The following is a 24,027-nucleotide window of genomic DNA, read 5'->3' as shown; positions in this document are numbered from 1 at the left end:
CTGGACCAAAAGTTACTGTTTTTTGTCACTAATTTTTCAGTTTTGTGTTACCTCTGCCTCATTTCACATACAGTGCTGACCACTAGAAAGAAAGTGCAATTGGGTAACCCTGCTAAGTAAACAAATGCATTACACATACTCTTAAAAAAAGAAAAAAACTGGAACTGTTACAAAGTCAGCTTAACCACAGTGTCACAAACAGTTCAGACAAAATTGTTGCACTAGCGCCCCACCTGGCGAGAAAGGCGGACATCTCCGAGCTTCGTACGTGTCGTAAAGAGTAATGTTTGTTTCTAGTTCTTTTTCTACATAACTTATGGAATCATTTTTGTATCTGTGTGGTCGGAGCTTGAATAAAATGTGGAGTGACACAAATAAAATAAAAGTAAACACTAATGAACAAAATGACATTAGCTGCAACGAACATTTCTGACCTTTTTTTGTCCTTCAATTTTTCCTCGGATTTTCCCTTCAGTGGCTTCCTGCTCCAACTTAACAATAAATAGAGAGCAACCCTCCCCCTTTTTTAAACGAGAAAGGACAGGCATATAATTTTTTTTAATATGCTAGTTTTCCTTCACTTATTTTCCACAATATTTCTGTGGCTACCCATTTTTATGATGGGCACACTTCTTTTAGAGTAATAATTTTGCACAGAATCTAATGATTTTCAGTTTCTTATACTTCACTCAATTCTTTCAAAAATGAACAACTTTAGCTGACGCAATTACTTCATCTTCAAAAGACCTCCAAGGTGAATACTCAAGTGTGTGCAGGTCTGCTACAGTAAAAATTGTGGCACCACTATCTCCCGTGTCACAAAACAGTCTCAGTGCTTTTGAGATTTTAGTACGGTAGGTGCGTGGCAATTTCCTGCATCTATAAAGCATTTTCATTTGAACTGTAGTGAAGACAATTTCACAGTTTCATGTTATTGTGCAGGTAGAAAAAATCTTACTGCAAATCATTGTGACTTATTACCTACTAGCCATTTCATTCTATAAAGAAACCAAAATCTTCACTAAATGCCTCTAGGTTAGAAAAGAATCTCAATCAAACAGTGATGTAATGCAATATTTGATCCCCCTCTCGAAGTCCGTAAGAAAGCTAAAGGATGGCAAATATAGTACCTTCTTTTAGTTACTGCTGAACTTTATTGGACTAATATACTGGCTTTTGTAAAATAATAATAATAATAATCTATTATTATTATTATTTCCTTCCTTTATCAAACGTTATGTCTGGTTAAAAATGGAAAGTGACGCGGACCTTGATCAAGCGATATATGTTACATTGCATTTAGGAACTTTCGGGTAATTGAACACACATCAATAATTATAGATTTCTGTAGTTGTATATATACGTTTGGATGTAGCTGTATTGCGTTGATGTACTGGTGGATATTGTGTGGTATGACACCTGTAGTTGATAATATAATTGGTACAATGTCAACTTTATCCTGATGCCACGTGTCCTTGACTTCTTCAGCCAGTTGGATGTATTTTTCAATTTTTTCTCCTGTTTTCTTCTGTATATTTGTTGTATTGGGTATGGATATTTCGATTAGTTGTGTTAATTTCTTCTTTTTATTGGTGAGTATGATGTCAGGTTTGATATGTGGTGTTGTTTTATCTGTTATAATGGTTCTGTTCCAGTATAATTTGTATTCATCATTCTCCAGTACATTTTGTGGTGCATACTTGTATGTGGGAACGTGTTGTTGTATTAGTTTATGTTGTATGGCAGGTTGTTGATGTATTATTTTTGCTACATTGTCATGTTTTCTGGGGTATTCTGTATTTGCTAGTATTGTACATCCGCTTGTGATGTGATCTACTGTTTCTATTTGTTGTTTGCAAAGTCTGCATTTATCTGTTGTGGTATTGGGATCTTTAATAATGTGCTTGCTGTAATATCTGGTGTTTATTGTTTGATCCTGTATTGCAATCATGAATCCTTCTGTCTCACTGTATACATTGCCTTGTCTTCACCATGTGTCAGATGCGTCTTGATCTATGTGTGGCTGTGTTAGAGGATACGGGTGCTTGCCATGTAGTGTTTTCTTTTTCCAACTTACTTTCTTCGTATCTGTTGATGTTATGTGATCTAGAGGGTTGTAGGGGTGGTTATGAAATTGCAGTGGAGTAGCCAATGTATTCATATGAGTGATTGCTTTGTGTATTTTGCTAGTTTCTGCTCGTTCTAGAAAGAATTTTCTTAAATTGTCTACCTGTCCATAATGTAGGTTTTTTATGTCGATAAATCCCCTTCCTCCTTCCTTTCTGCTTAATGTGAATCTTTCTGTTGCTGAATGTATGTGATGTATCCTACATTTGTGGCATTGTGATCGTGTAAGTGTATTGAGTGCTTCTAGGTCTGTGTTACTCCATTTCACTACACCAAATGAATAGGTCAATATTGGTATAGCATAAGTAATTATAGCTTTTGTCTTGTTTCTTGTTGTCAATTCTGTTTTCAGTATTTTTGTTAGTCTTTGTCTATATTTTTCTTTTAGTTCTTCTTTAATATTTGTATTATCTATTCCTATTTTTTGCCTGTACCCTAGATACATATAGGCATCTGCTTTTTCCATCACTTCTATGCAGTTACTGTGGTTATCCAACATGTAATCTTCTTGTTTAGTGTGTTTTCCCTTGACTATGCTATTTTTCTTACTGTTCCGAAAGCCATATTTATGTCATTGCTGAATACTCCTGTTATCTTTAGTAACTGGTTGAGTTGTTGCTGCCAGTAGTTTTAGATCATCCATGTATAGCAAATGTGTGATTTTGTTTGGTTATGTTCCAGTAATATTGTATCCATAATTTGTATTATTTAGCATGTTGGATAGTGGGTTCAGAGCAAGGCAGAACCAGAAAGGACTTAATGAGTCTCCTTGGTATATTCCACGCTTAATCTGTATTGGCTGTGATGTGATATTATTTGAATTTGTTTGGATATTAAGTGTGGTTTTCCAATTTTTCATTACTATATTTAGGAACTGTATCAATTTAGGATCCACTTTGTATATTTCCAATATTTGTAGTAACCATGAGTGGGGTACACTATTAAAAGCTTTTTGGTAATCAATGTATGCATAGTGTAGTGACCTTTGTTTGGTTTTAGCTTGATATGTCACCTCTGCATCTATTATCGGTTGCTCTTTACATCTTCGTGCTCCTTTGCAACAGCCTTTTTGTTCTTCATTTATAATTTTGTTCTGTGTTGTATGTGTCATTAATTTCTGTCACATCATCTGTGTTTTTAGATACATGTTAAATAATTTAGTTAGATGTGAATGTGTTGAGGTGAATTTCTTTAGCCAGAAATTTGCTACTTTATCTTTTCCAGGGGCTTTCCAATTGTGAGTAGAATTAACTGCTTGTGTGACTTCATGTTGAAAAACTATCACTTCAGGCATTTGTGGTATCATCTTGTATGAGTCTGTTTCTGCTTGTGTCCACCGTGCATGCCTGTTATGTTTGGTGGATTGTCTATTTTAATGTGTGTGTTATCTATTGTCTGGTAAAATCTCTTTTGGTTTGTGTTGAATGTTTGGTTTTGTTTCCTTCTATTTTCACTTTTTTTGTATCTTCTAAGTCGTTTGGCCAATGCTTGTAATGTCTGCTTCTTTTCATCTAATTGCTCTATCGCTTCTTGTTGTGAGATTTTACCTAACCTTTTTCGTTTTTTGTCTGATATTTCATTTCTTATAAATTGTGTTAGCTGTCCGATGTCTTTTCTCAGTTTTTCTATTCTGATCTGTAGCCTGTGTTGCCGTGCTGGTTTTGTGGGTTTCTTCTGTGTGTTGGTTGGTTCTGATCTCTGCCTAGTGTGTATATTTAGTGTAGTGAGTGCTCCTACATAAACCAGTAGTTGTAACTCTTCCATAGTTGTATTTTCATTTACTTTGTTGTGTGTGATTGTGTTGATAGTAGTATTTGTTGTTTCGACTTGTGGGTTATTTGGTGGTCTATGCAAGAATGGTCTAATGTCTGTATTTGTGTCTTTGTATTCTATATATGTCAGCTGAAATTTCTCTTCTATATCTAACATGTGTGTCACTTCGTGTTCTATTTGTGCTTGTTCTGGTGGCTGTCTTAAGATTTTGTTTTCCTCTGATTGTTTAATTGATGCGTGTTGTTCTTTGTTTGTTTGCTCTGGGATGTTTGAGTCCATTACTGTATTTTCTTCTTCTTCTGATTGCACATTATTTTGTTCTAGTATTTGTTGTACTTGTTGTTTGATGTTTTCTAATTCTGACTGGGGTTATCCTGTTATTTTTGATTATTACACGGATCTGATCAGCTAGTCATTGTTCTGTTAAAAATTTTAATTCTGGGTATCTGGTAATAAATGTTGTGTATACTTGTGATCTGTATCCAGTTGTGTTGGTTCCTAGGTTTGTTGCTCGGTAATAACAGAACATGAGGTGTCGGTTAACTTCATCTGACCATCTCATCCTGTGTCTTTGTTTTCCTTCTAGGGTGGTTGCAGGAAGCATGTCCTGCAAAACACCTCTATTTGGATTTGAATCGTTTTCCAGTTGGCTAGCAGTGTCGTTACCATTGTGGACGGGCATAGAGTTCAAGCGTCGTCCCCGACCATGACGGCGCTTGTCCGAGGCTTCTTTAGTTCTGTCCTGAACCAACTAATCACAGTAAAAGGGGGGTTAGCCCTATTAGTAGTTTGTTCTTTTTGTCGCCTTTTACGACTGGCAAAACATACCAGTGACCTATTCTTTTCCCGGGCCTCCACGGGGTGTATTATTATTATTATTATTATTATTATTATTATTATTATTATTATTATTATTGTTGTTGTTGTTGTTGTTAGGCTTTTTAATGCTCCTTTAATATTCTGTCAAATGTGAAACTTTGAAGTACACTTTCCTGTAACAGTTCGAGATGTGTACACGGAAGTGTTTGACAGGAGTCTACTACGAAAAAACCAAGATGGCACAACACAAAACATAACGGTCTTCTACTAGTGGGTTCCTCAAATTAAATATTAAAATGTTACCATTAAAATACAAAGCTTACTGTCACATGTAAACCAGGCGAGACCCCCTGCTGTACTGTTAAAACATTAATACGTACGAATAGGAACACTTATCTGCCACAAGAGGCGGCTGCACCGCAGCCACTTCCCGTACCCTCAGCTATCGGCGAGGTACCAGTCACGACAGTCACCGACACCCCCGTATAGCACGCACCGACTACAGTATTACCTAATGTCGTACGTCTCAGTCCTTTCACTTCGAAGCTGTTGAAAATTTGCAAATATAGAAAATGTGAAAATGAACTGCACAAAATTCACAAAGGCCCGAGAGTAAACCTCGCGTATTTAAGTCGGCACACTATATACCGTTTACGCGGAGACAGTCGTCGGACACTGTCCGCCAGGGCGAACACTGTCGGATCGCTACGCACCTCGGTACCGACAGATTACACGACAGAAGAATCGCGACGTACGAAGGTGTGGGCGACTGCCGTACGTATTTGAATGACGACTTACAGTACAGTACCGTCACATTACGTACGTCCTCGTGTTCTGACAACTGTATACTTTTCCTTATTTATCCGAGTTTTAACAGTACCGCACACGCCTCTCGTCTCACTCCGTACACACAATAACGGAAGAGCAGTTACGTTTACATAACTGTATTTAGATAAACCTCACCTCTCATTTCGTATCGTATTTGTGTTAAAATGTTTTCACAGATGCAGTCAAAATGTCACACCCGACAGTGTACTGACGAATCGAACAGTCCAGGTGGAGCGAGTGTTTCACGTAGTACTGACATGGCAGAGGTGACCCCGAAACGGACACTCCACAGTTTCCAGCACGGCGTACCGACTGCCGGGAGCGCGCGACGCGAGCGAGCGCCAGGGTGACGGCCTCAGCCTAGCGGCGCCTGCACTCACCTGCGACGTCGGCGACACGGGCTGCCCCGCCTTCCCGGGGTCGGCGGCTCCGGACGCGCCCACCACCCGCCCGCCGCTGCCGCCGCTGGACGCCGAACTCTCGCTGGAGAGCATCGATACATTGTCCGAGAAGGCGGAGTCATTGTCGGGGCTGTCCGTCCGCACCACTGCCGACAGAGTGGGAGCGTGACCAAAAATAGATAAAAGAGAGAGTGCAAATATCTTACAACACAGGATGTCTGTTTTAACTACAAAGTATCTCAAAATGGTGCACCGTACGAGAAAAGGGTCATAGGTGAAACGCTGATATTAGTAACGGGGGCATACGTAAGTGCTCCGAGTGGCTACGTGCCGCATGGGAGGGGTCGACACCATATTCTTAAATCAGAAACCCACTTTCGTTGCACGTTCAGATTCTACACCGACAAAATACGTACAGTTCACTCGAACCGGTGTTTTGCAATCAGTGTGTGTCTTTTTGCAATTGATAACAGATGTGTTTTGTGTTCTAACGTTTCACATTTGTGTTTGAAATTTACTTCAGTGTCGAAAATTTGACTGTACAATAAAGTACGGTCGGGATCGGTGACATTTCCCTTCCCCTCGGCCGACACCGTCGCCGTGCACGACGTCGGCGAGTATCGGTGGCAGGCAGGCGTGTCGCTACCGTTTCCCGGAGGTTTTACCTCGTTACAGACGTGGCAGTTTGCACTCTGCCGGTGCGAGTGTCACAGCAGTCAGACACGCACACCGAATTCGGTCACCGTCTACATTACCGTACGACCGGCTCATTTTACAGAAATGTCAGTGTCCCGCCGTATCGTTAGTACTGTAGAACCACATTTGGCAAATTTGAGTAACCTCTGAATGCAGAGGTTTACATTTCCATTGTAAATGAAACGAACAATCAAACGCATCGATTCTTAATTGGAAAAACCGGAACACTCGATATTTGTGAATTATGACACCACCCACCACGAGAGGGGAAACAGTGGTCCGAGTATACAGTACGTATTTTTTTAAGAAAGAATATGAATATGGAATAAAATGGGCATCTCATTTCAAAATACAAATTTGATGCCACCCGTGCTGGAGGTGGGGGGGGGGGGGGGGGGGGGGGGGGGGGGGTTAGAAGGTAGATGTCCCACTACCAATAATACCTGCCTCCCCCCCCCCTCTCTCTCTCTCTCTCTCTCTCTCTCTCTCTCGTCTTCATACGAAAGACGTGTATTTTCGGCGCTCTGTTAAATATGCTTTTGGGTGGAAATTAAAATTATATTATGAAACGAAGTTGTTTCAATAGTGATTCGAAATGGTTATCCCCGAATTTGTAAATTGATCCTGACAGTGACAACGTAAAGAAATTTTCAACAGACGGAGAACAATGAAGACAGGTCATACTACAAGAAAATTAAGAAGACAGCCACGAAGACTATATTACAATTAATACTACGTTTCTAACAGACCTATAAGGTAAATTTCAACTAATTTCTGATGCTATTTCCTTACAGTCACTTTTTGTACTGTTGCCGACCCGATCTGCCATGCACGGTCAAATTTCAGCACTATCTCAATCAATAATATGAAGTCCGCCTTATCCGTAACTTATTCCATCAAAATTCAAAACCGAATCAGATTTTCTATTTTATATTTTCACAGCAGAACCCCGAGGAAACGAAACACTATAATTGGCAACCGTGACAGGACTTACAATATCCGTGATGCAAGTGCATTTATTATAAATTTTGGTCATACTATCTAATTTTAATCACTTAATAGCATCAGAAAATGAATTTGGACTAGTTCTCATTCATTTCAATTGTAATGTTACATGCATGAAATTTACAACAATATTGTTTTCCCTGTTATTAATTCGTGTTAATTTTCATTTTCATGCTGAGGAAATTAATTTGTTAAAAAAACATTTGCAACATAAGACTGAAGAACAAAAGAAAACTGGTGAGTACAGAAATTTATATTTTTTCCAGTTTCAAGCAGTCATCTGTACTTCCTTTATTCCAATCCATCTATTTCGAAATTATTTTTCTAAATTGTAGTTAAAATTGATTTACTATTATTGCAAATGATACGTGAAGAGCATATTCACAGTCATTTATTTGTGAGAGGGAAATTTCAGTACCAGTTTAATAATTCAATTTCTAATTAAAAAATCATATAGAAATAGCCATTTCCATAAGAGAAATTTCAGATTTCAACATATCATATTTTGAAATTTTTTTTTTTTGCCATTGGAAAATTTTATTTGCAGTTAATTACGAAAAATCACAAGATGGGCGCTAGACACGTAGAAATTGTTTCCGCGGAAAACAAAATTTTGAAAAACAATCGAGACAAATTGCCGGCTTGACAGAAACCACCATTAGTCTTGGAAGGAAATTTACTGACTTATCAGACAAGATTACGTGACAAGAAAAGGTATTTGTGGAATTCAGTGACGAGACAAAAACTGACTTACAATGATGTAATGAGATATTGTTAACAGTAGTTTTTGAACAACAGAAAACCAGTACCCAAGTTGACGAATTACGACACACACACACACACACACACACACACACACACACACACACACACACACAATTCCGTAAAAACAAACGAAGAACACTTAGACCTGACGATTACAGGCCTTTCAGACAGATTAAATGATGTAACATTGGAGCAGAAATCCTTACAGGAAAATTTAGAAATACTTGAAGACAGAGCAGATGTAGCATCTTTAAAGAATGACAACTCTAGCAGAGAAACTTGTACATGGATGCAAATTATGTGATGATTATTTAGATGAGAAGTTTGAGACAACGACACAGATCATTTTAGACAAGACAAAGGAACAAGCAAAGGGAGAAACAGATAATATTCAGGCAAAGAGGTACGTAATGTAATACCAAGTTTGTCAGTGATATCAAAACCCATAACAGGCAACCAAAACACAAATGAGAATCCGAATAATGCTAGACCCAGCACACAGCCGAAAATAGGATTACCAATGAGTGATACAAATCCCAATGAACCATTTCAATGCTACCACAAGATCAAAATTACTATCAGACATCACCACATACTATGCACAGTTTGACACAAAATGCAGGACCCATAATACCATCGGGAGTAGCTGATGAAACATTAGTACGACATGGATACTTTCAGACATTTTCATGTCATGAGAGAGACAAAGTGCATCCGATTGTTTTCACCCGCTCTTTTGACGGTATTTTCCCAAGACATTGGTTAGAAGCTGATAAAATTCGATATGTTACAAATTTGTTACGTGGAAGAGCAGCTAAGTGGGAAGCAGCAATGAAAAGACGATGTTTAACATTTGAACAGTTTGAACAAGCATTTCTTGAGGAGTTCTGGTCGACCACAGACCAGCAAAGTTTAAAAGGAGAAGTATACAATCCAGAAATTTACAACCCGAAGAAAGAGACTTTACGACAATACTTTGAACGCTACTTAGACAAAACATTATATTGGACAAAACCAGCAGATTTACCAGATGTAATTAGAACACTTAAAAGCCACTTACCATTTCCTTACCGTGATAAATTAATAGGAATGTCCGAGGACAACATAAAGAATTTTTTCAGTTATGTTGGTGAGATAGATGATGTTTACAAAAATGAGATCAGGAATTTCAATCAATTGTATCCGATCTATCCAAGAAATTCGCGTACACACAACAACAGAAATGACAGAGGCTATTGGAATCCGTCTCCGACACCACAAAAAAACAAACAATTCACACTACATTGGGACAAATCCATTCAATATTAGGAGAAACAACTCACAGCATTGGCAAGGAAACGGAAATTATTACTATAATGGTTATCCGAACAGTAATTACAATTGGAACAATAACAGTTACATTCAAAATAACAACAGAAGAAAGAACCAAAATCATAGAGATCAAAGAAGAGAGGATAACAGGTACCATCCAGGATATTTTCAGAGAAACAACATACAACAACATCCAAACATGTATTGCAGGAATAACAGTAATGACAATACCAGTTACAGTCATGGGCGAAATAATGTATAGGGAAATCACAATGGACCACCGCCACGACACATGCAATACAGCAACCCTCAATTTGTACCTAACGGAACTCCCAATGCGACGCGAGGTAATGTCAACAACTAAACAGCTGATACTTGGGTCACGCGCGACACAAATGTAAATATTATTGAGTTGGGCAATGTACCCAACCCGCAGCAACAACCAAATTTGCTGGAAAACGAACGACGACCGAGCTAAGCGCTCGAGTTACGTTCGAGAGGGAGCAGAGCGCAACGGAACAGACGATGTGTTTTCTCTGATATGATGACAGTAAGAAAATAGAAAAGGAATTATATCAGGATGTAGATTTTAACAGTACCAGTAAAACAAAGATTATTCAGGCTGTAACACGAGTTATGATTGGTAGTTATGAAGTGGAAGTAATGTTAGATACAGGAGCAGCAGCAAGTGTCATTTCAATGTCTTTATAAAATGAACTCAAACAAATAATGAACATACAAACATTGCCAGTACAGAATTGTCACATTGTAAGTGCCACCGGTAACAAATCAAAGAATGTGAAATTTCAAGCTCTCATTAACTTCACATTTTCAAATATACCACTCAATTACAGTTCTCTGGTAGTAGATAAATTAGTTATGCATTGCATATTAGGAATTGACTTTTTGAATGACTATCAAGCAATCATAGATTAAGGAAAAGGGAAATGTCATTTAACCGAAAACCAACAACTGACAACAGAGTTAACACAGGGTAAAAACTTAAATAGTAAACAAGGTAAGTTTGAACAGTTACATTTTGTGTATCCACCAGCAACAAACATGTGATTTAACTTTTAATGAAGCTGTATCTCAGGGAATTAAATCTAATGATTTATATGAGAAATGCACGGAATCTCAATATCTGACGAAGGAACAACTTGAATTACTTGAAGTTTTGCAGCAATTTGCTGAGGTATTTGTGGAGAAACCTGGAATTATTGGAGGCTATACTTATGAGATGGATGTTAAACCACACAAAACATACTGTAGAACATATTTTAATATTCCTTGATCAAAGAAACCCGCAGTTTTGAAAGAGATTGAAAAAATGCAAGCTTGGGGTATCATTGAAAGGTCACATTCACCATATTGCAGTCCGATCCTAGCAGTTCATAAAGAGGATGGTAGTGTAAGGTTAGTGCTGGACGCACGAGAAATTAACAAAGTTATAAATTTGGAAGAACAACTTTCAAAATTTCATAATGTACAGTATTTAACCAATATCGACCTACGCCCATTGTTTTGGCAGGTGAACCTCCATAAAAACAGCCATAAATACACCGCATTTCTATGTGAGGGACATAGTTATCAATTTTGTGTTCTACCCTTTGGTCTACGAGTGAGTGCTGGAGTATTTATTGAAGCCTTAGATGCTGTCCTTGGACCGCAATTATCACAAATCACAGTTTATGTTGATGACATTGTCATTGCCACCCCTACTTGGGAAGAACATGTTAATCTTTTGAAGCAACTTCTGACTAAATTTTCTGACGCAGGTGTCACTATCAATTTATCAAAGACGAAATTGGGGAGGAGAGAAATCAAATTCCTTGGTCACATCATATCAACTGAAGGCATTTATCCAGACTCAAGAAAAATTGATGCAATAAAGAATTTTCCATTCCACAGAATCGTAAACAACTCAAAGCCTTTCTTGGTCTATCTCCATTCTTCAGGGAATTTGTACCCTACCACCTTCTTAACAGTCCACATCTTCTATCTTTACTCAAAAGAAATAATATTTGGAAATAGAGTTCTGTCAGACAGATTTTGAAGCGATTAAGAATGCTTTAGTAAATGCACTGTTGTTATGTCATCCTGACATGACGTCAGACTTTTGCCTAGTAACAGATACAAGTTCCTATGGGCTCGGAGCATTTTTATTCCAAATTCATGTAGAAAATGAACAAACAGTCATCAAACCTATTAGTTTTGCTAGCCGCACGCTCACTGAATGCAAAAAGTCATATTCAGTGACCGAGCGCGAAACACTTGCCATAGTATGGGCATTTCGCAAGTTTCGCTACTTTCTATGGGGAAAACGTACTAAGCTTTATACTGATCATCAAGCTCTTTCTTTCCTGCTATCATGCAAGTTATTACATCCACGTCTTGCACGCTGGTGTGCATCACTACAAGAATATGATTTTGATATTATATATATATAAAAGGAGAATCCAACATTATAGCCGATGCTCTATGTCGTTTGCCACAGGCCTACAAGGATTTTCAGATGTGACAGAACAAACACCAGATTTCAAAATTTTACTCATGTATGACTGTTCATTTGCACCTTACTACAAAAACAAGTGCAGGAAGTTAGCCATATTGCAGGACAATGATCCCAGGTGGATCCAGATAAAGAATAAATTACGTGCAGGAACAGACCCACAGCTTGAAAAATATTACACATCACACAAGGAAGTACTATTTCACCGATGAAACCCTGAATCACAGCATTGGTGTGTTTGCTTACCTGAAGCTCATGTTGTTGATTTTATTTTATTTACACATAGAACTTGGGGACACTTTGGTGTAACCAAATGTACAGATAAGATTATACAATACTGCTATTTTCCAAATTTAAGGCGAAGAGTATTGAGGAATATTAGGAAATGCATCATATGCCAGAAAGCCAAATATTCTAATCACACAAGCATGAATGAATTGGATCCAATAATACCTAAGAGGCCATTACAGCTAATTTCTTTAGATATTGCAGGACCCTATCCACAAGCACGTGGAGGAATAAAATACATCCTTGCTGTGTTAGATGTTTTCACAAAGTATTTAAAATTATATGCTTTACGTTCAGTTTCTTCCAGAGCTATTACCAGACGTCTATTAACAGATTATTTTGTAAGAATAGGAAAACCTGAAGTTATGATCACGGATAATGCAGCATATTTTACCAGTTTAGAATGGAAGACTTTTATTGAAGAACAGAATGTTAAACATATTTTAATTTCAAGAGTTCACGCGGCAGGAAACCCGGTAGAAAGAACATTTCGAGAATTTGGACAGTTTATGAGAACACACACCAGAGAAGCACACAAAATGGGTAGAATACTTAGCACCATTTGAATAGTGAACAATTTAACTCACATTTCTGGATACACACCAACCAAATTAATTATGGATAAAACAGAGAGAAATGAATGGGCAGACCCTCTACCTAAATTTACAGCAACAACAAATCCTATTAGTTTAGAAGAAAAGGTAAGACAAGCTTACACAACATTATGTGACAAAACTAAGGAAAGAAAGCAGAAATATGACAGAGGTGTCAGGAAAGCACAAACATTTCAAGTTGATGAGTTAGTTTTACTAAGAACACATCCTAAACCCACAAAACTGAAACATTTAAACAGGAAATGGCAGGTCTTATACTCTGGACCATACCGAATTGCAAATATTCCACAACCTGGCTGTTATTCATTAGATTATCCATTAACACATAAACACAGAGGTCTACATCCACACAGACATTTGAAAAAATACATGCAGTACAATGTTAGCTAATAAGAAGAAGATAATTAATATGATATACAGTTATGATGGGCCTACATTGAAATTATAAAGATACTTACAATCTAATGAATGCAGGTAAGTCTAGAAAGCACTGTGAACCATCCAATAGCTAATAAGATATTTGGTTATAAGAGGAGTTGCTATTGAGGCATATACACATTAGAGGAGGCAGACAACTGAAAAGAATTATTTTCTTTAGGAGGCATGTGATAATAGTAATGTTGATAAGAGTGAATGTAATTTTAGTTTAATAAGAGGATAAATAGTAATATGGAGTAATGGAATATAAGACTAGAAAAGGGTATTATTATTATTATTATTATTATTATTATTATTATTATTATTAATACTGTTGAAGTAAAAAAGTAAGTGATGATGAATAAGAGGGGTGTGTGTGTGTGTGTGTCTATATATATATATAATGCTGAGGAATAAGTATGTTGTTTTGTGACGAATGAATAATGGATAGGTGAGAATGTTATGAGTAATTGAGAATATGTTGAGAGGAGGGAAACTAGATTTGAACGCTATATCAGATGTACTCATGGAATACAGAATGAAAGTAGTGGAAAGAATATTATTTATTGAAAGATTGGGACTAGTGTAGTAGGGGATACAACCCGTCGGCTTTGGAGAATGACGTCACAAGTCGCCAATCGAGAAGCGATTCTTCTTAGTGTTGTAGCCCCCTTCAGTGGCTGATAAGTGTTTTTTGGCTTTTTAAAAAAAAATCTCACGAGATAGAATAAACAGATCCACTTCATTAAGCAATCAGTAAAAAAACGAAACTGAAACATAACAGAAAAAGCGAAAATGGTAAACTGCTCTCTGGCGACTTGTGACGTCATTGTCCAAAGCCGACGGCTTGTATCCCCTGCTACACTAGACCCGAGAGATTGGTATCCCAGAGATAATAACTTATGTGATGTCTTATATATTCTTATAACTAAAGGTGAAAGTATAGATTTATGTGGAAAGAATTATTTACAGCAGCCACTGTTAAAAATATACCAGAAGATTTAAATCTGTAACACTTTAACACTAATCTAATGGGAACTTGTAATGAAATTTTCGGAGTTATGTAGGCTTGACACTTCAGATTGGAAGAATTATTTAAGAGAACATATTTAGCAGTCATATAATGGCATAATTAAAGCTCATTTGCTGTACTGAACTAATACACAATTAAACAGAAAGGAGAATAAGGAGAAAACAAAACGTCAGTCCTCTGTTGTGGCTCGTACTCTTATCCCTCCCTCAGAAAAATTTTTACATGTTCATGAAATATTTGACATCATATAATTTGTGATTATCTGACAGTATGGAGAGACATACACACATATTTATTTATGAATAAACTTTTACAGGTACCACAAGGTGGGTACAGAGTGGATATAAAGCATGGAACGCAGCAGCAATTATCTGACAAGAACGAAGAAGATTTATTTATTTATTAAGAAAAACATATCTAAAAAAGATGAGACTTACCAAACAAAAGCGCTGGCAGGTCGACAGACACACAAACAAACACACACACATACAAACATGTCTGCTTGTGTCTGTGTATATGCGGATGAATGTGTGTGCGAGTGTATACCTATCCTTTTTCCCCCCTAAGGTAAGTCTTTCCGCTCCCAGGATTGGAATGACTCCTTACCCTCTCCCTTAAAAACCACATCCTTTCATCTTTCCCTCTTTCCTGATGAAGCAACCGTTTGTTGCGAAAGCTTGAATTTTGTGTGTATGTTTGTGTGTCTATCGACCTGCCAGCACTTTTGTTTGGTAAGTCTCATCATCTTTGTTTTTAGATATATTTTTCCCACGTGGAATGTTTCCCTCTATTATATTCATATCATTAATTAAGAAAAACATTTATTCATATAGCTTGATACTCAAGACAGGAAGGAAATGTACTACACAAACTTTATAGGAACATGATCGACTTGAACTAGATATTTATATACACTTACCACACTGATGTACTTACTTGTAGGATCTTAAGATATTTACAGGGGCATCACTCTTAGAAACGGTAATAGAGGGGTACCACTCTTAGAAACAGCAATAGTGGGGACACCACACTCAGAAACGGTATTAGGTATAGGAAATTTTCCACTGTATTAAGTAAACATGTATTTTGTCTATCATATTTTATTTTGTGTAGTCCACCGTAGGAGATAACTTTACTAGTATTTATGAAGTAGTTAGCAACCATCCCATGAACCTATCCTCCTACAGAGGGCTGTCTCGAAGCTTGGAAATATGTGTAAATTTTATTCCACGAGGCAAGATGAATTTTAAGTTGAATATTCTAGCGAGTTGCCAAAACTATTTTAAAATGTTGCAAGTGTAACGAAAGGGAAAGGAACAAAAAAGGAAAGAAAGGAAAAGGAATAAGCCAACAAATAAAATGTATATTTCAATCTGAATGTAATGTAATTCAGATGTCAGCACAATGATACTGAATGTAACGTAAAAATTTACTATATTTCTCATTTAATTCTGTATATGTACTATACGACAACAATGTAAATATCTGATGTAATGATTAATTGTAAATATTTGTATGTTAATGTACTTATTATATCAATAAATGTATTTTAAGGAGATGTAAATGAACTGCAAAGGACTTGTGCGTGTAGCACATGATTCATATAAATGGAACTGAAAATGCAAAGAAGAAACCAACGTAATGGAACACTGGTCAAGAAATATTTACGTAGTGTCAATATGCCTTGAAGTGTATGGTGTAGTGGAAGCCTGCAGGTCTTCAGGTTGGTGTAAAGGACAAGCTCATCACCTGTCGTAGGCAGTGAGGTGTTTCCTGTGCCCTCATTGACCATTTATACCCCGGTGGACGCCACCAAAATTCGGCTGCTGGAGACCACAATTACGTGTTGACACAATGAACAAACTTTGGATTTTCTTCAAGTCACACGCAAGAGATCCAGGCAGTACACACACACTCAGAATCCGATACTACGTTTAAAGACATTCGAGCAATATAATAGAACATTTATTGTTCGAATCAATTCCATTACAAACACGAATCATGTGAACTGAATTCAAACGCTGTTCTAAGCAACGATAATACGCCGCAGTTCAAAGACATTAATGTTACGACTCCTAAAGAAGATACTCACCAAAAAGACTGTATACAAAGACTGATATGCAAAGAGCATTGTGCTCAGAAATGTTCTTTGTAATATTTGAATTTCTTATTTTCTTATACTGCCACGCTCGCTTGCGGAGCGTGTCAGTAGAGGAGGCATTGTAATGGTACTTTGACCACCGCGCCTCCGCCAATACAAAGATATAATCTACGATCGCGCATGCGGAAGAGCGCTGCGCCAGCGACAGATTTTTATAAATAATTTTGTTCTTCTTTTTACTTTTGCGTAGGTGTTTGTTTTTAACAACTAATTGATTATTCATTCTCTCTCTCTCGTCTTCATACGAAAGACGTGTATTTTCGGCGCTCTGTTAAATATGCTTTTGGGTGGAAATTAAAATTATATTACGAAACGAAGTTGTTTCAATGGTGATTCGAAATGGTTATACCCGAATTTGTAAATTGATCCTGACAGTGACAACATAGAGAAATTTTCAACAGACGGAGAACAATGAAAACAGGTCATACTACAAGAAAATTAAGAAGACAGCCACGAAGACTATATTATAATTAATACTACGTTTCTAACAGACTTATAAGGTAAATTTCAACTAATTTCTGATGCTATTTCCTTACAGTCGCTTTTTGTAGTGTTGCCGACCCGGTCTGCCATGCACGGTCAAATTACAGCACTATCTCAATCAATAATACGAAGTCCGCCTTATCCGTAACTTATTCCATCAAAATTCAAAACCCAATCAGATTTTCTATTTTATATTTTCACGACAGAACCCCGAGGAACGGAAACAATAGAAGGCCTTCACCACAATTAAACACCACACACACATCCCTCACCGAAATGACCACAGTGTGTGGCTGCCAAGGCCAGACTTGCTGCAGTTGCGGTTGCGTGTGTGTGTGTGTGTGTGTGTGTGTGTGTGTGTGTGGGTGTGGGTGGGGAGGGGTGAGGGGGGTGAGCGGGGGTGAGGGGGGGGGGGAGCGCACATGCCCATTGTCCCATTCTGACGAAGGCCTTCTCGGTCGAAAGCTTAACCGTTTGACAGTCTTTGTGTAGTGCCAATGAGTGACTTGGCATCCCTGCTATGTGTAGACTAGTAATCTACACCTTTGATAGCAGCACAATTGTTTACAGTTTCAAGTTTAATATCTGAACCCATCCGACAGCACCCAGGGCCGGTCCAACTGGAAATACGATGGAAGTGCAGTGCTGTGAGGTGAGGTGTGCCAACTGGTCTGCATTGTCACCACAACTCTGAGGTAGGTCGGCCACTCGTCGTTTGAGGAGAGAATACTTGTGTACTCCACAGTTTGTTCGGATTCTCTTTCCCACCTTCCACCTTTGTCATTACAAATGTCCCGCCGTTTAGATCGATTACGAAGGTAACGTGGACAAAATACGGGCAGTCGGAGGTCGTCTGCAGCTCGTACAGAAATAAGACTTCAGTCATCGGAGTAATCCCCAATTTTATTCGGTCCGTATGCTGAGCAGGTAGTAAAAAAAAAACGGAGAAGTAGTTTAGTAAGGTTATTAAAGTCGAACAAGGAGAAGTTAATACACCGGATGTTTGACGGCGACACCGAAATTCTGTCAGAGGCGGCAAAGGACTCCGAAGAGTGACCGAACGGAACAGACACAGTCTCGAAAGGAGGTCGTAACGGAAATGTGGGCAGAAGCGAAACGGGGTAACAGAATGTACTCGGAATGAGATTTTCACTCTGCAGCAGAGTGTGCGCCGATACGAAACTTCCTGGCAGATTAAAACTGTGTGCCGGACCGAGACCCGAACTCGGGACCTCTGTCTTTCGGGGCAAGTCCTCTACCGACTGAGCTACCCGAGCACGACTCGCGCCCCGTCCTCACAGCTTTACTTCTGCCACTACCTGTCAGGACGGGACGCGAGTCGTGCCCGGGTAGCTCAGTCGGTAGAGGACTTGCCCCGAAAGACAGAGCTCCCGAGTTCGGGTCTCGGTCCGGCACGCAGTTTAAATCTGCCAGGAAGTTTCGGAATGTACTCAAATTAAACTAGGTGGCGCTCAGGTCATTCAATTTCGAAAGGAGATACTGAAAGTAGTTGAGGAGTTTCATTATTTGGGGGACAAGATACCCGAAGATGAGTGAAATACTGCAGGTATAAAATGCAGGCCGGCAACAGCGAGAAAAATGTTTCCGAAAAGGGGATGATAACCTGAAGTGTCAGGAAATGTTTTCCGAAGACACTAGTCGGGAGTGTAGCCTCGTACAGAAGTCAACTGTGACAGTAAGCAGTTCAGACGAGAAGATAATAAAAGTTTTGAAGTGAGCTACAGAGGATACTGTATATTAGGCGAATAGAACAGGTAACTAATGAGGAGCTACTTACTCGAACTGGGCACAACCGGACCGAAGGGCACGAGCGGTGGGTAAGGACACGTGCGGTCAGTTCGGTAACGGAGGGAAGTGCGGGGAGTAGAAATTGTCGAGGGCGACAGAGAGGTGAGAAGGACGAGCAGCTGGAGTGGGCTCAGGCCGCCGCAGTGTGCAGCCTCGCACGGGACAGCTCTGCAGACATACCGACCGCGCCGGCTCTGTATTCACTCCCACCGACGCCCTACACTGCGACACTTACTCGAGAACTCGCAAAGCAGTTTTTATTTCTGTCGGTGTCGGCTGTTGCACTTAGCTGCATACATAAAAATGTAAATGTACATTTGTACAAAGTAGTAAATCTTCAAACGATTTTGACCGATTGCTCTGAAATTACAATCGTGTTGCACGCAAAATACTCGCGTGTTTTTATATCCCTATTTTTTAATGCATTCAATACGCAAACAAATATGTAATACATAAAGGGGAAACATTGTTACAGAAAATCTCTAAAAGTTAAATTTTCACAGGATATTCTAGTGCACATTCAGTGGAACTTTTACGTATATTCTCTGTATGGAATAACAAAAAACAAGGCTGTAGGTCAGAAAGAGGGGAGGAGAAGAGGTGGACAGAGAGGTGGGAGGAAATAGGCATTGAAAACAGGAAGGGGATATATATATAATATATATTAGGACGCATATCGAACTCGCATACATGTCGTGTGGGAAACATGTGTTGTCTATTTCCTTTCTGAGAGACTGAGCCCTCAGCAGGGTGCGGGCAGGAACAGCCAGTATAAGATACGCAGTCCAGTATCTTCCCACCTTCCGAGTTCACGTCGAGAGTGGCGGCTCGGCACGACTGTCTGCGACCGGAGTCTCCGTGTGCGGCGCTACGTAGCGCAGGTTGCCCGTGCCAGCTCCGGCGGCAGTACGTGTGAGGTACGGACAGGTCTGACACGACACACTCGGAGAAGGCAGCCTCTTACCGAGATTCAGTACGACAAAACGTCTGCTGCGTACGGGCCCGACAGAAGCACTTCGGAGTGTCGAGCCCCGGAGGTTCACTCTCGAGAGATATTCGACCGCCAGTTTCCTCGCCGAACCGTTTATCGCAAACTGCAGTATTCGACACATCTGCGGGAGGTACCGTACTCCGCCGACCGCCGAGAACTTCCCCGGCACTTTGCCGCGATAGCCCGGGCCGCGCCGGTGCTCCGACGCGAGAGCGTGCCCCTATTGCTGAAGTATACAGACAAGTTGCAGCATTAGAAAACTGCGGCGAAATGCAGGAAGATCTGCAGCGGATAGGCACTCGGGGCAGGGAGTGGCAACTGACCCTTTAACACAGACAAATGTAACGTATTGCGAATGCATAGAAAGAAGGATCCTTTATTGTACGACTATATGATAGGGGAACAAACACTGGTAGCAGTTACTTGTGTAAAATATCTGGGAGTATGCGTGCGGAACGATTTGAAGTGGAATGGTCATATAAAATTAATTGTCGGTAAGGCGGGTGCCGGGTTGAGATTCATTGGGAGAGTCCTTAGAAAATGTAGTCCATCAACAAAGGAGATGGCTTACAAAACACTCGTTCGACCTATACTCGAGTATTGCTCATCAGTGTCGGATACGTACCAGATCGGGTTGACGGAGGAGGTGGAGAAGATCCAAAGAAGAGCGGCGCGTTTCGTCACAGGGTTATTTGGTAAGCGTGATAGCGTTACGGAGGTGTTTAGCAAACTCGAGTGGCAGACTCTGTAAGAGAGGCGCTCTGCATCGTGGTGTAGCTTGCTCGCCAGGTTTCGAGAGGGTGCGTTTCTGGATGAGGTATCGAATATATTGCTGCCCCCTACTTATACCTCCCGAGGAGATCACGAATGTGAAATTACAGAGATTCGAGCACGCACGGACGCTTTCCGGCAGTCGCTTTTCCGCGAACCGTACGCGACAGGAAACGCAAAGGGAGGTAATGACAGTGGCACGTAAAGTGCCCTCCGCCACACACTGTTGGGTGGCTTGTGGAGTATAACTGTAGATGTAGACGTATTTCGAACCGAGAAGGTCCCACTCGCCTACTGCAGTTCTCGCCGGCCGTACCCTCGCGCGAGTAAAGAACTGGACAGTTTCGTTCAGAGTCGAGGTATTTCTCTAAATTGGGCCGCGAGTAGACACAAGAGGCTTGTCGCGTGCCGTGACAGTCTGTCCTCCTCAGTTTAAATGCTCACCGTATTAGCAGCTTCGGGACCCTTACACACAGAGCCGCGACCCGTCACGCAGAACAGGTTTTCACTCTTGAGACACAGTGCGTGCAAGTCGGAAATGTCTCGCCAGCTGAAGCCGGAACTCGTAGCTGCAAAACCGGCGCACCGACAGGTCCCGTCCACTAGAAACGACAGTCCCGGCAAAGTCAGAACTAGTGTGGAGGCTGGAAGGTAGCAGAGGAGAGTGGGTACCGCAGAAAGAGAGAGACAGCCAAGGTGGGTGTAGAGGGACTTTGAATTCTCGCCGCGCTACACTCGTTCCCCCAGATATAAATTATACCGTCGCAGCGGTAAGAGCGCTCGACGGCAGAGGAAATACTAAAATTGTAACTCTTTTTTTGTTTTTCTATCTGTCTTGTCTCTCGAGAGCCGAAGCTTAATTCAGACGTAAAAACTTATTAGCTATTGTCGGTCGGATTAAGGCGAAAAAACTCATCGATGTGCAGACGTGTTGTGAAAAGTTTGTATGAAATTTGCAGGTTGAAAGCAGCAACGTAAAATATATTGCATTCGACACGGAAATGGTTTTATTTTGTGTACATTAGTAATTCCTGGACAATTAAAATTTATTGCACGATTTCGGACCAGCTAAGACTTTTCACGCAGAAATGAAGTAGGGGATTTTTGAAGACCTGGACGCCGCACGCGAGAAGACATGTTAACACGGTAAATGATGAACTCTTATCTACGCCATTTCCCCCTGTTTATCACATTTTGTTCTCCTCTCTTCTTTTTCAAATGGAAATTGGTGTGACGTTTGCTCAGAAACGCCACAAGGAGCACCTTAACAATAGCTTTTCCGAATCACGAAGTCCGATAACTTTTCTGTAATACGAAGTGCGATTTGCATTCGATTCCTTCCCTTTTTCACGGTCATTAACGATTTTAAAACCCTCTTTTTATTCACCATTTGTTCCCACCTTTTCAATCTTTTCTTTTCTTTCATTTTTCTTTTTTATGAAACACTACACGGGCCACGTTTCGTACCCGCATACCTCAGTCGGTAAGAGCATTCGCCCGCAAAATGCTGAGGTTCCGAGTTCGAGTCTCAGTCTGGCGCGAGATTTCGTGACCGAATGTGTGGAGTAATCGATCGTACGTTAGGAGGCAGAGACAAAGAGTGGGGAGAACCGGTAGGTGACGGTAATGGCGGTTTTTTTTGTGTTACCGTGTTCGCGGCCGGCGTCGTCGCCCTCCGGCTTGGCCCGGGCGCCCTCGGAGCTGGAGCGCGAGTGCGTCATCCGGGGCTGCGGCTGCTGCTGCTGCTGCCGCGCGTGGGCGGGGGCGTGGGCGGGGGCGGGCTGGGGCTCACCTGCAACGTGACAGAGCGCAGGTAGCGGGCAGCGCACCAGCGCGGCGTCCCAGACACTACCAATCACTCGTAAGGTACGCTGCAACGCGACTAATGTAAAAAGTAATACGATATCATCACCACAAAAACTGTTATTACAAATACGTGTAATATTAAGACTACGCATTAATGTCTACCACTATTTACCGATCATAATACTTTTAACTACTCTGTGTATGTACACCACTGGCCATTAAAATTGCTGCACCGGGAAGAAGCGCAGATAATAAACGGGTATTCATTGGACAAATGTATTATACCATAACTGACCGCAGTTCATCGAGAGTAGTGGCTGGCGTATTGTGACGAGCCAGTTGCTCGGCCACCACTGACCAGACGGTTTCATTTGGTGAGAGATCTGGAGAATGTGCTGGCCAGGGCAGCAGTCGGACATTTTCTGTATCCAGAAAGGCCCGTACAGGACCTGCAACGTGCGGTCGTGCATTATCCTCCTGAAATGTAGGGATTCGCAGGGATCGAAACAAGCGTAGAGCCACGGGCCGTAACACATCTGAAATGTAACGTCCACTGTTCAAAGTGCCGTCAATGCGAACAAGAGGTGACAGAGACGTGTAGCCAATGGCACCCCATACCATCACGCCGGGTGATACGCCAGTATGGCGATGACGAATACACGCTTCCAATGTGCGTTCACGGCGATGTCGCCAAACACGGATGCGACCATCGTGATGCTGTAAACAGAACCTGGACTCATCTGGGGGGGGGGAAATGACGTTTTGCCATTCGTGCACCCAGATTCGTCGTCGAGTACACCATCGCAGGCGCTCCTGTCTGTGACGCAGCGTCAAGGGTAATCGCAGCCACGGTCTCCGAGCTGATAGTCCGTGCTGCTGCAAACGTCGTCGAACTGTTCGTGCAGATGGTGGTTCTCTTGGAAACGTCCCCATCTGTTGACTCGGGGATCGAGACGTGGCTGCACGATCCTTTACAGCCGTGCGGATAAGATGCCTGTCATCTCAACTGCTAGTGATACGAGGCCGTTGGGATCCGGCACGGCGTTCCGCATTACCCTCCCGAACCCACCGATTCCATATTCTGCTAACAGTCATCGGATCTCGACCGACGCGAGCAGCAATGTAGCGATACGATAAACCGCAATCGCTATAGGCTACAATCCGACCTTTATCAGAGTCGGAAACGTGATGGTACGCATTTCTCCTCCTTACACGAGGCATCACAGCAACGTTTCACCAGGCAACGCCGGTCAACTGCTGTTTGTGTACGAGAAATCGGTTGGAAACTTTCCTCACGTGAGCACGTTGTAGGTGTCGCCACCGGCGCCAACCTTGTGTGAATGCTGTGAAAAGGAAATGATTTGCACTTCTCAGAATCTTCTTCCTGTCGGTAAAACTTCGCGTCTATAGCAGGTCA

At 40.8% G+C, this 24,027-nt stretch overlaps 1 protein-coding gene across 1 annotated transcript in view; it reads right to left on the bottom strand.

Annotated features, from left to right (window-relative positions):
• The window catches only part of LOC124720477 (ras-associated and pleckstrin homology domains-containing protein 1), a 541,520-nt gene that overhangs the window by 41,153 nt on the left and 476,340 nt on the right, over positions 1-24,027 (bottom strand). The window contains exons 5-6 of the mRNA XM_047245837.1: positions 22,453-22,596; positions 5,928-6,094 (exon numbers count right to left, since the gene is read on the bottom strand). Of these exons, the coding sequence (XP_047101793.1) occupies positions 5,928-6,094; positions 22,453-22,596 (311 nt within the window). The remainder of the gene's footprint in view (positions 1-5,927; positions 6,095-22,452; positions 22,597-24,027) is intronic.

This window comes from Schistocerca piceifrons, chromosome 11, assembly GCF_021461385.2.
Source record: "Schistocerca piceifrons isolate TAMUIC-IGC-003096 chromosome 11, iqSchPice1.1, whole genome shotgun sequence".
NCBI lineage: Eukaryota > Metazoa > Arthropoda > Insecta > Orthoptera > Acrididae > Schistocerca > Schistocerca piceifrons.
The sequence above is the reverse complement of the archived record's forward strand: the minus strand, read 5'-3'. Positions and strand labels throughout refer to the sequence as shown.